Source organism: Homarus americanus, unplaced genomic scaffold (assembly GCF_018991925.1).
Source record: "Homarus americanus isolate GMGI-L3 unplaced genomic scaffold, GMGI_Hamer_2.0 scaffold32871, whole genome shotgun sequence".
Taxonomy (NCBI): domain Eukaryota; kingdom Metazoa; phylum Arthropoda; class Malacostraca; order Decapoda; family Nephropidae; genus Homarus; species Homarus americanus.
Window position 1 is genome coordinate 1,924,515 of NW_024748870.1, and position 12,982 is coordinate 1,937,496.

At 38.9% G+C, this 12,982-nt stretch overlaps 1 protein-coding gene across 1 annotated transcript in view; it reads right to left on the minus strand.

Annotated features, from left to right (window-relative positions):
• LOC121853198 (neuropeptide CCHamide-1 receptor-like) overlaps window positions 1–5,174 on the minus strand; it is a 31,930-nt gene extending 26,756 nt beyond the window's left edge. Inside the window, exon 1 of the mRNA XM_042347179.1 lies at window positions 3,775–5,174. Within this exon, the coding sequence (XP_042203113.1) occupies window positions 3,775–4,088 (314 nt within the window). The 5' untranslated portion in view covers window positions 4,089–5,174. The remainder of the gene's footprint in view (window positions 1–3,774) is intronic.
• Window positions 5,175–12,982: the final 7,808 nt, after the last annotated feature.

Sequence of the window (12,982 nt, forward strand, 5' to 3'; positions counted from 1 at the left end):
ATGCGTCCTTGAGAGTTTCTGCGTCTGCGTCACCTTTGCGTCTGCGTCTCCGTTAGCGCCCCAGTCCCTCTTGGTCAAAGTTTGGAGTTGAGTTGAAATGAGTTTAATCTCGGCCTTATGAATAATGTTTACTGCTGTATTTACTTAACTTTCTCACAAGTTCCGTAAAATTTTAACAACTGGGAACAAACATCCAAATTTGAGGCTGAAATATTTGTTCATATATATATACGTCGAGTTGATGAGTTTTACAGAGGCTCAGGAAGCTTATATCACTATTTTACTTCAATAAAACTAAATAAAAGTAGAACGTCAAACTCATGTTAACACCAAAAACAAAATCTAAAATAAAATGTGTTTCGATTTTTATAAAGGAAAATTTTTATATAAGTAAATATTTGATGGTTGTTGTTAACTACGTGTACCAAACAACAACAAAAAACACCTTTTACTCTTCAAAACTTTGTAATTACGACACAGTTTACCGAGAACAGCGTACACTAGTTTATGTCAGAGGCTTTAGTGAGGGGAGGCAGGTGTAAACTGGACGTAGTGGGCCCAGTAATAGGTTGAAACTAACTTATCCTAACCTGACCTGATCTGACCTGGCCTGACCTGACCTGACCTGACCTGACTTAACCAACCCAACCCAACCCAACCAAACCCAACCTAACCCAACCCACATTAAGTGACAAAAATATATCCAACACTAATATAAGAAGAAATATCTAACATTATATCAAGGTTATAACACTGACAAGGACGTAGTTACCTATTAAATCCTTCCTTACACAATAGTCGCGTGAATAACTTTTGAACGAAATATGTTTCCGGAAATATAAAGAAACACCTAGGATAAAAGAAATCTACATCAAAGGCACTGTGTATACCTTCCCCGCCATTGTTATCTCAACGTTTAATTATTTCCTCTACCTGAAGAACTAAAAACTCAAAAACATATACACACACATTACACACACACATTACACACACACATTACACACACACATTACACACTACACAATATACACACTACACAATATACACATTACACTGGCTTAACACTCGAGTAACGTGAGAAATAATAAAGGTGTAATGAATAAATTATAGTTTAATTGTTCGTTATCAAAGGTATTTTCTAAGTTATATGTTAATCTTTTCCTAACCTAACCTAACCTACACGTACAGTCCCCTTCACTTGTGCGTTTACAGGGGCTTTTCATATAAACATTCCACAAATATTAACTTTGAGATATTTGTTTTTTACTTTGATTCCATATTGTTTACTATTGCGAGTTTCCTTCCGTCGAATGTAAAAAAACACAGCGCTGCCACACTGCACAATACCTGACGACCCCCTGTAAACGCGGTAGTGAAAGGGGACTGTGACGACCCTTTGTAAACGCACTAGTGAAGGGGAATGTGACGACCCCCTGTAAATTAGTGAACGGGACTGTGACGACCCCCTGTAAATGCACTAGTGAAGGGGACTGTGACGACCCCCTGTAAACGCACTAGTGAAGGGGGCTATGACGACCCCCTGTAAATTAGTGAACGGGACTGCGACGACCCGCACTAATGGGACTGTGACGACCTTGTAAACGCACTAGTGAAGGGACTGTGACGACCCCTTGTAAACGCACTAGTGAAGGGAACTGTGACGACCCCCTGTAAACGCACTAGTGAAAGGGACTGTGACGACCCTTTGTAAACGCACTAGTGAAGGGAACTGTGACGACCCCTGTAAACGCACTAGTGAAAGGACTGTGACGACCTTTGCAAACGCACTAGTGAAGAGGAATGTGACGACCCCTGTAAATTAGTGAACGGGACTGTGATGACCCCTGTAAATGCACTAGTGACGACCCCCTGTAAATGCACTAGTGAAGGGGACTGTGACGACCCCTGTAAACGCACTAGTGAAGGGGACTGTGACGACCCCTGTAAACGCACTAGTGAAGGGAACTATGACGACCCCCTATAAACGCACTAGTGAAGGGGACTGTGACGACCCCCTGTAAACGCACTAGTGAAGGGGGACTGTACCTGCTGTTTTGTTATGTAAATTCGGTCCTAAATATAGGTTAATCATCTTGAATTACTTTGGCCTCTCAAGAATTATTCCCTCGCATAAATCATTACCTAAGAGCTACAAGAACATAATTAGGACAACATGGTATAAAATAACAGGTGATTTATAACCAGCCCGAGTCATATAATATCCAGATTAATAAATAGTTTAGCAGGAACAGACCATTACTGCACGGGTTATTATACCTTGGTGTGTGTGTGTGTGTGTGTGTGTGTGTGTGTCTGTCTGTCTGTCTGTCTGTCTGTCTGTCTGTCTGTCTGTCTGTCTGTCTGTCTGTCTGTCTGTCTGTCTGTCTGTCTGTCTGTCTGTCTGTCCTGTCTGTCTGTCTGTCTGTCTGTCTGTCTGTCTGTCTGTCTGTCACCATCTGTCTGTGTCTGTCTGTCTGTCTGTCTGTCTGTCTGTCTGTCTGTCTGTCTGTCTGTCTGTCTGTCTGTCTGTCTGTCTGTCTGTCTTGTGACTATTTTTGCTCCACCTCCTGAGAAATCATCCAAATTCTCTTCCCCACCACAGTTTGTTCCTCTCATTTTTCTTTGGACCTTACATACGTACATACATACATACATACATACATACATACATACATACATACATACATACATACATACATACATACATACATACATAACCCTGGCAGCTGAAGCACCCAAAAAAACCTTAACCTCACCTTGTGCGTTAGGTTAGGTTAGGTTTGGATAGGATAGATTATGTTAGATTAGATTAGGTTAGGGTAGGTCAGATTAGGTTAGGTTAGGTTAGGTTAGTGTAGGTCAGATTAGGTTAATATAGATAACGATAAAGATTAAATAATAAACATGAAACCAATAAAATATATTTTAAACTACACGTAAAAAAGTTCACAATAGCCATAAATAAGACCTTGATATAGGAGAGCATTTATAGTAATATATAACGACCACTGCCTTAAGAGTACAATGTATAGTTAATGGGTATAATGATCCGGGAGTATATGAGTTATTGAAGGTGTTATTGTAGGTATTTAGTGTCAGGAGGTGGTTGATTAAAGAGGAGTTAATGGTACTACTTCTTGTGGTAGTGAGTGATGTGTGGTTAAGACACACACACACACACACACACACACACACACACACACACACACACACACACACACACACACACACACACACACACACACGAAGGAAGTTCTGTGCAGGTAATTTGCATTGATCAACATAATATATACATATACATATTCTGTTTCAGTATTTTGATATTGGTTAAAAAAATTGTGATCATTTATATCGCAAAAAAAAAGAATCGGTATGTTGTTTGTTTATGTAACTCAGTATATTGTAATTATAAAGAAAACATTTTTTTTTTGTGTTTTTGTGGTACAGGGTGGGGAAAATGGTGAGGGTCAGTGGGGTGTGTGTGTGTGTGTGTGTGTGTGTGTGTGTGTGTGTGTGTGTGTGTGTGTTGCCACGTATTTGTGATCCAATTTGCCTTAGACTTGAAAATTTTTGAGAAGGTAAACAAGAAAAAAATATATTTTTACGCAAAGTAACAATTTCCTCCACAAGACCTACAGTACACGGAGGATCGAACTAAGACTCAAAACTACATAAGCTATTTACATTATGTCTGTAGCAACTCCCGGAGACCCAACCTACCGATGACTCTTGATCCCTCCCACCTTTAGGAACAACACTAAGGGGCAGACTCACCTGAGTTTCGGGTGTTTGAGGAACATGAAGATTAGGGCCCCGTTGCCCACCACGCCCGTGATGAAGATGAGGGCGAAGACTATAGGTACCAGGTAGGTCTCTGGGCGTTCTCGGTAGGGCAGGTACGTTTCGTTACTACTGAGGCCAACGTCTTGTCCTCCTGAAGTATTGGTGTAGTTGAAGGACCATGAGGTGTTGTCTAGGATGGTGTCGTCGAGGAGGGTGTTGGTGTGTGTGGTGTTCCTCTCAACGTCCAAGTCCAACGTCTGATTGGTAAACAGCAGCGTCGGTGATAACATGGCCGTGTCTTCCATCGTCTCCTGAGGAACTTTTTGTCTTTTCTTGAGAACGATAATGAGTTTTTGTTTAGGTTCTTTTATGAGGAATAGAGGTTAAAAAACTCCATCAGAATCTTTTGTGTCTATGATGATCGTGTGTATGTGTGTCCAGCTGGTAACATACGCTGGTGAAAATAGTAGCTTTTTTTACTTTCTTTTCTCACATCTACCAGCTCACCTCAGTCAGCTCTCACTACACCACTTGTAAGTTCTGGAGTGTTTACAGTCTACCACAGTCAGTTATTTACAGTTATCTGAGTCACCAGCAAGAATGATCAGTTTTCCCCTAACTGGTCATTCTTGATTTCTTCTTGTGGAGAGAGAGAGAGAGAGAGAGAGAGAGAGAGAGAGAGCTTCTGTTAGTTCTGTACACTTGCTGTTAATCAGAGGCGAGTAAATCTGCATAAATAAACTCCAGATCTAGTTTAAAAAATTACTATTATTTCCATATAAATAATCCAAGTTACTTTAGGTGAGTTGTGCTTAGTCAACACGAGTGATTATCCAGGTGAAGGAAGTCCATCCTGACCCATCCATTAATAAGATCACAGTACCTGGCGACAACTCGTTAAAGGACAGGTGTAGACGGAAGCGCCATACATTGTTCTGTCAATACCTACAGGAGACCAATAAGACAGAAACGTCAGGAGGTCTCATAATAACCACAGAGGGAAGAAGTACTTTGTTTTAGCGACTTCATGTTGTTGATTTGCTTCAAGGCCGTGGCGTTAGTGTCCTCTACCTGGCGACGTGTCACTAAACTCGCGCCAGATAAAAACTTTCATAGTTTCAAGCAAGTGTACAAAATTGTGTTATGTTGCTGTACTTAAACCCCTTTTAAGAGTACATGATATAGTTACCACTTTTTCTGAGTGTTTTTGAGTCACTGTTTGTTTCGTAATGTTATCATGTCTGAGTAACGCTACGATATGTAACAGCACTGCCAGTTAGTAACGCTAGTCTCTGTGAGTAACGTTTCCTCGACGAAACGTGGAGGTGAGTGGCACTGGGAGGAAGGTGGCGGCGGGAGGCTCAGCAGTGCCAGTGTGGAGAGCAGGGCGGCTGGCGGGCGAGTGTTGGGGGCCGCCACCAGTGCCAACCGTCCAACCAGTGGTGGGTTACGCGGCACTCCTTCAGCGCAGGCACTCACGGCTGTGGCGTTGGGTGTGAGGGTGTAGTGGTGGGTGTGGTGAGAGGGGTGGGCGTGTGGTGAGAGGGTAGCAGTGAGGGGTGTTGTGAAGGTGTAGTGGTGGGTGTGAGGGTGTAGTGGTGGGTGTGGGGGTGTAGCGGTGGGTGGTGGGTGGAGGGTTGGTGTAAGGGTGTAGTGGTGGGTGTGAGGTGTGGGTGAAGGAAGGCATTTGGCTAATACAGTACATTAAGACAGACAAAAGAAAGAAAGAAAGAAAATGAAGATACAGGAGAGAGAGAGAGAGAGAGATGTTAAAAAAGCAAAGAGAACATGCATGATTAATCACCAACCCACACCTGTAAATAAAAACCCCAGGGAGATTTAACAGGTAAGTGAACAATAACACAACTACATTTTAACCTTTACTTTCCAATATAAAACCATCAATTAAACAAAAATTGGAGTTCGTTGTAAAATCTCACTTCCACTGCACTTTCCACACTCGGGTTACTGTCCTGCTCTTTGTTTCGTAGGATGAACGTGGTTAAATACTCTACTCTTAGTTGAAGTATACAGTTGTTGACGCTGCTTTGAACATCCTGTGGTAAAAAAAAAGAAATCCTTTGATTTGTTGGTGTAAAAAAGGTATCGTGTTAATTAAACTGTGGGAATTTCCTTTTCTCCCTTCTCTCTAACTTATCCTTCTTCCGTCCCTCCTTCTCCTCTCCTCTCATCCTCCATCTCCTTCTCCCTCCAAATTAAAAAAAAAAAATAAATAAAACTCTCAAACAAAAAATCTTTAACACAAAAACACCAACATCTTCTATTTTCTCGATCTTCCTCGTAATTCATAACTTTTATATTTACTATTGAAAGCTCCCGAGAGGACAAACAAACAAGCAACAACACAACGACCCACATATCATTTTTGAAGAGAATTTGAAAGGTATCGTAATGTTTTATAGAGGTTTAATATCGTGTTTGTAGTACCAATGTTTATATTCTGGAGTCACGTTATTGTTCTGTATATAAACATCGAAAAATAATGTCTAAGGTTGAAATGTCTTGTGATGTTGACGAGGATGTTTTTGTTGACATCTTGGAGGTTCAGTTATTGTGTGTGTGTGTGTGTGTGTGTGTGTGTGTGTGTGTGTGTGTGTGTGTGTGTGTGTGTGTGTGTGTGTGAAGTTTCTGTTGTGAAAGAAATCGTGGTTATTGTGAGCAGTAGTAGTAGTAGTAGTAGTAGTAGTAGTAGTAGTAGTAGTAGTAGTAGTAGTATTGGAAGTAGTAGAGTAATAGTAGTTTTGTAAGTAGTAGTAGTTGTAGTAGTAATGAAAATAACATTGTACCAGAAGTAGACGCAATTTAATCTGTACTGATAGCGAAATTATATACGTAATAGTGGTAGTTGTGGAGATAGTGGTAGTTGTAGTGAGTGTGGTAGTTGTAGTGATAGTGGTAGTTGTGGTGATAGTGGTAGTTGTGGTGATAGTGGTAGTTGTGGTGATAGTGGTAGTTGTGGTGATAGTGGTAGTTGTGGTGATAGTGGTAGTTGTAGTATGATAGTGGTAGTTGTGGTGATAGTGGTAGTTGTGGTGATAGTGGTAGTTATGGTGATAGTGGTAGTTGGTGATAGTGGTAGTTATGGTGATAGTGGTAGTTGTGGTGATAGTGGTAGTTGCGACTGTAATAGTAGTGACGGGAACTAACAAGCTACGTCTACCCCTCTGGCGAGCATCTTCACCCTCAGTGGCGGTGGTAATCGCCAGGCTAATAACATAATGTACAGTATTAAAAGCAATTAACACTACCATCAGGACCCTTATCACCCCGTGGCTGATTACACACACACACACACACACACACACACACACACACACACACACACACACACACTCACACACACACACACACACACACACACACACACACACACACACACACACACACACACTTCCCAAGGATGGCCGCATCTCTCCCGGAGTCCTGCCACTCTCCCAACAACTCCCTAAGGACCTCGGGACCTCTCACCTGCATTTATCTCTCCTCTCTTCCTCCTCCAAGTCTGCCGCTGAGTGAGGAGAAGGAGGAGGTAAAACGAAAGATAATAAAACACATAACTGGAAATTAATTAAGCTTTCATGATAACCCGTCAGTGTATGTGAAGGTTTTTGTGTGTGTGTGTGTGTGTGTGTGTGTGTGTGTGTGTGTGTGTGTGTAGGTGTGTTAGGTCTCGAGGAAAACAAAAAGAATTGCTAGTCTTTTGTTTTATTTTCAGCTGATACGCCTTTTTTTTCCCTACAAAGGATAAAGTTGTTTCAAGAAGCTATATTACCCAGATACGTCATATCAATAATCCCAGAACGTTGCATAAAAAAAAAATCACTACAAGTTTATCTATATACATTTACTTAAAAACCACCAGTGAAGAATAAAAACTTCTTCGATTTTTTTCTCCAAATGTAGGTATCATAATTAAATACAATCACATGATAAGAAAAGACTTTATAAACAAAAACAAAATCGTCAACAATAAACAAAATTCTTGGAGGCTTAAGAATCAGAAGACAGAGGCCTAAGAATCAGAAGACATAAACTGAGGCCTAAGAATCAGAAGACATAAACAGAGGCTTAAGAATCAGAAGACATAAACAGAGGCCTAAGAATCAGAAGACATAAACAGAGGCCTAAGAATCAGAAGACATAAACAGAAGCAGAATCAGAAGACATAAACAGAGGCTTAAGAATCAGAAGACATAAACGGGCTTAAGAATCAGGAACAGAGGCAGAATCAGAAGACATAAACAGAGGCTTAAGAATCAGAAGACATAAACAGAGGCTTAAGAATCAGAAGACATAAACAGAGGCCTAAGAATCAGAAGACATAAACAGAGGCCTAGAATCGAAGACATAAACAGAGGCCTAAGAATCAGAAGACATAAACAGAGGCTTAGAATCAGAAGACATAAACAGAGGCCTAAGAATCAGAAGACATAAACAGAGACCTAAGAATCAGAAGACATAAAACAGAGGCCTAAGAATCAGAAGACATAAACAGAGGCTTAAGAATCAGAAGACATAAACAGAGGCCTAAGAATCAGAAGACATAAACAGAGGCTTAAGAATCAGAAGACATAAACAGAGAATATTAACCTGGATTGTGAAGGCGTTATATGAAGGTGAGAAATATGCAAATGTCTTCGGTCGGGAGATGAAAAGGTTACTGTGGGACATTGTGGGATTATGTGAGGTGAGATAGCCAGGTTTAGATAGCGATAGCCGAGAAGAATGTCACTTTATATAGTCAGTCGGTGTTAAGGATGTGTTGGTGTGTTCTTATGGAGTGAAAGTTGTGTGAAGGTATATTGGGTAGTGTCAGACAGAGTTATATTGGGTAGTGTCAGACAGAGTTATATTGGGTAGTGTCAGACAGAGTTATATTGGGTAGTGTCAGACAGAGTTATATTGGGTAGTGTCAGACAGAGTTATATTGGGTAGTGTCAGACAGAGTTATATTGATAGTGTCAGAACGAGTTATATTGGGTAGTGTCAGACAGAGTTATATTGGGTAGTGTCAGACAGAGTTATATTGGGTAGTGTCAGACAGAGTTATATTGGGTAGTGTCAGACAGAGTTATATTGGGTAGTGTCAGACAGAGTTATATCCATCGAGATTCACGTTAGCCCCAACACCATAGTAATAATAATTCAGGTTTATGAGCCAACAAATGATAGCAATGAGGTCTTACAACACTCTGATGAAGACATAAGGAATGGAAAACAAAGCTGTGAAGTTTAGTGAGTATTAAATCGTAATAAATGACGCTAATGCAAAGTTTGGAGAAGAGGCAAAGGCAGAACCACATTGGGTAATATAAACATTAGTCAAGGTGATGAAAAATTATAATGGATGTTCTTAGTTTTAACATTATTCAAGGCTTTATACATGACCACCAGCCTAAGGTAATGATAATATCTCCAGGGAGTTGTATTGGATTTAACGTTAGAACAAGGGACTAAACCTATCCAGAGGCAGTGTTGACCAGATCATGTCCAAGTTGGTCCAGTAATGATTTTTCTGATGTTAAAAAGGTGAAAATGTTGATTGTAATTAGAGTTAAATAAGATGAAAATAGCGATAAAATGTGAAATTGAAAACCCAAACAGATTTGTGGTATTAAAAGCGTAAGATAAAGAATAGAATAATAGTGAGGTTAATTTAAAGACGAAAGAGGAAAGAAAAAATGCATCACAAACAATATTTTAAAGAAAGTGGTAAGGAGAAGAAAGTTAGGAGGAAATGAGTCCATAAAGAAAATATAAGAGAAATTTAGAGAGGTAAAAAAAATTCTCTGAAAAAAACAAATGGAAGAAGATGGGAGATAACGACAGAGACAAAATAACAGGGAAATGTACAGAAAGATAAAGAAAGGAGCCAGAAAAAAGGAAAAAAAATAAGGAAATAGTATAAAATCAATGAAAATGTAATCCAGGAAATTTACAAAAACAAAATCAGTAGTTGATCCCATAACGAGGAATAATGGGATAAATATCTATGGGTAAAATAATGGATAGAATAACAAAGGGGAAGACAGAGTAAAAATAATACTAGTCTTAAAGATAATATTACTCTTTAACTTTAACCAATGAGGAATATTCTTACACAAATAGCTACGGGAAATATTGAACGTAAGAATCTTTAAGAATCTCGACCCAGGATTCGTCTATTCTAATGAAGGTAAAATAACTCATTATTCCTCAGATATGTAGACATAAAATTTTATTGGGACCCGAATATCTCTTTGGGTCACAGGTACATAATTGAGTTTCATAATATACCATTTTTTGTTTTGTTGGTTTATAGTGTTTATATGTATGATGTACTGTGTATATACCATCAGTAATATATACGTCATCTTCATCATATTCTCCATCATTATCATTTTCATTATCAACGTCTTCATATTTATCTTTGTCTTTGTCATCACCACCACCATCATCATCATCATCATCATCATCATCATCATCATCATCATCATCATCATCATCATCACCACCACCATCATCATCATCATCATCATCATCATCATCATCATCAACAACATACGTCAGCTTGGTGATTACTCGACAAGAGACATAATTAATGCAAGTTAGTCACAGCAGATGACTAATGGTAGCCGAGCGAGTATAGTTATGGGTAGGAGCACCAGCTGTGTTCCGGGTTATATTATCAATACTAAACACCCCCATCATCAAAAACCTCCTGTAATTAACTCCACCCGGACTTAGCAAAGGGAGTTTTTATTATCCGCGTTAAGTGTATGTAAACAATAACATTTCATTAATACTTTTAATACTCTGTCTGAACGTTTATTCATAACGGTGAAATAAAAAACGTGTTGAATTCTAATGAACTGGTCTGCACAGCCTGGCGATCAAAGCGAGACTCTGTACCACCTCTTCGACACAACTTACTGTAATAATTAACTCTCTAATTACATTTACGTGTGGCTGTCGGGCCGGGTAGGAGAACACATCATGGTGAGTAAAAAAAACCCTATGAGAATATGTGTGTGGAGGGTAATGCATGTACACTCTCTTGCTGTCTGTGTGTGTGTGCGTGATGCCTGTGTGTCATTTGGCTGATACCATGTACACGTAATGCCAGATGTGTGTGAGGCTGTGTACACATAATGCCAGTTCACTTAGCTAATTAGTCGGTAATGGTAGGTGTGTCGCCTTGATTGTGATGGTTTTGTAAACATTGAGTTGTGTCAGGATTGTGAGTCATCCTAGAGGTTGTTTTTGTATCTGTGAACGTTGTATAAGGGTTGTGAATCATTCTAGAAGTTGTACTGTATCTGTGAACGTTGTGTGTAAGGGTTATGAATCATGCTAAAAGTTATATCGTATTTGTGAATGTTGTTATAAAGGTTGTGAATCATCCTAAAGGTTGTAACGTATCTGAGAAAAAAGGCACGGTGTTATAATCTCACGCATAGAATTCCTTTAATAATCAAGTCGCAGTTATAACAGGAATCCGGTTATTATTTCTCAATCAGCGCAGATAAGTTGGCGTCTGTTTACACCTTAACATTCTCCCTCGCTTGTGGTAAAAGGGGACAAGATTGGAGTCCTGGATTGATTCGAACGAGCCAAAAAACCTCTGTGTTTCCAATATAAATCCAATAGTACAATATATATTATAGAAATTTATACAAACGAAAAAGTACAGAATTAAAAGAGGTTGAAACTTGCCTTCTCCTCCTCTTCCTCTTCCTCCTCTTCCTCCTCCCCCTCTTCCTCCTCCTCCTACAATTGAATATAAAACACGAGAACTATTTAAAGGTATTGGAGTTTGAGTTTGGATAATTGTTTTTCGATAGTAATATTGAAAGTCCTAATAACAGGGGACATGTGTGTGTGTGTGTGTGTGTGTGTGTGTGTGTGTGTGTGTGTGTGTGTGTGTTTATCGTTACCTTTACACTAATATCACTGACTTTCTCCCTCCAGTCAACATCATCATTGGTACTGTTTTCTCTCTCTTCTTCTCCTCTCATCTCTTCTTTATCATCCTCTTTCGCCATTTACCCCAACTGTGTAGCTCTTATATTATAATTATTGTATTCCTTATGCCTCCATTATTCCTTTAACTCACCATTCTTACTGCTTATAAATTTACAGAGTTGTAAATGACGTTACAAATCACATTCCACTCTCCCATACTTTTCCCAGATTCTGTTGGCAGTGTTTCTTGTTTATATCATGTGTGTGTGTTTCTGTTTATATCATGTGTGTGTTTCTGTGTTTTATATCATGTGTGTGTGTTTCTGTGTTTTATATCATGTGTGTGTGTTTCTGTTTATATCATGTGTGTGTTTCTGTGTTTATATCATGTGTGTGTGTTTCTGTTTATATCATGTGTGTGTTTCTGTGTTTATATCATGTGTGTGTGTTTCTGTTTATATCATGTGTGTGTGTTTCTGTGTTTATATCATGTGTGTGTGTTTCTGTTTATATCATGTGTGTGTGTTTCTGTGTTTTATATCATGTGTGTGTGTTTCTGTTTATATCATGTGTGTGTGTTTCTGTGTTTATATCATGTGTGTGTGTTTCTGTTTATATCATGTGTGTGTTTCTGTGTTTATATCATGTGTGTGTGTTTCTGTTTATATCATGTGTGTGTGTTTCTGTGTTTATATCATGTGTGTGTTTCTGTTTATATCATGTGTGTGTGTTTCTGTTTATATCATGTGTGTGTTTCTTTTATATCATGTGTGTGTTTCTGTGTTTTATATCATGTGTGTGTGTTTCTGTGTTTATATCATGTGTGTGTGTTTTCTGTTTATATCATGTGTGTGTTTCTGTGTTTTATATCATGTGTGTGTGTTTCTGTTTATATCATGTGTGTGTGTTTCTGTGTTTATATCATGTGTGTGTTTCTGTTTATATCATGTGTGTGTTTCTGTGTTTATATCATGTGTGTGTTTCTGTTTATATCATGTGTGTGTTCTGTGTTTATATCATGTGTGTGTGTTTCTGTTTATATCATGTGTGTGTGTTTCTGTGTTTATATCATGTGTGTGTGTTTCTGTTTATATCATGTGTGTGTGTTTCTGTGTTTATATCATGTGTGTGTGTTTCTGTTTATATCATGTGTGTGTTTCTGTGTTTATATCATGTGTGTGTGTTCTGTTTATATCATGTGTGTGTGTTTCTGTTTATATCACGTGTGTGTTTC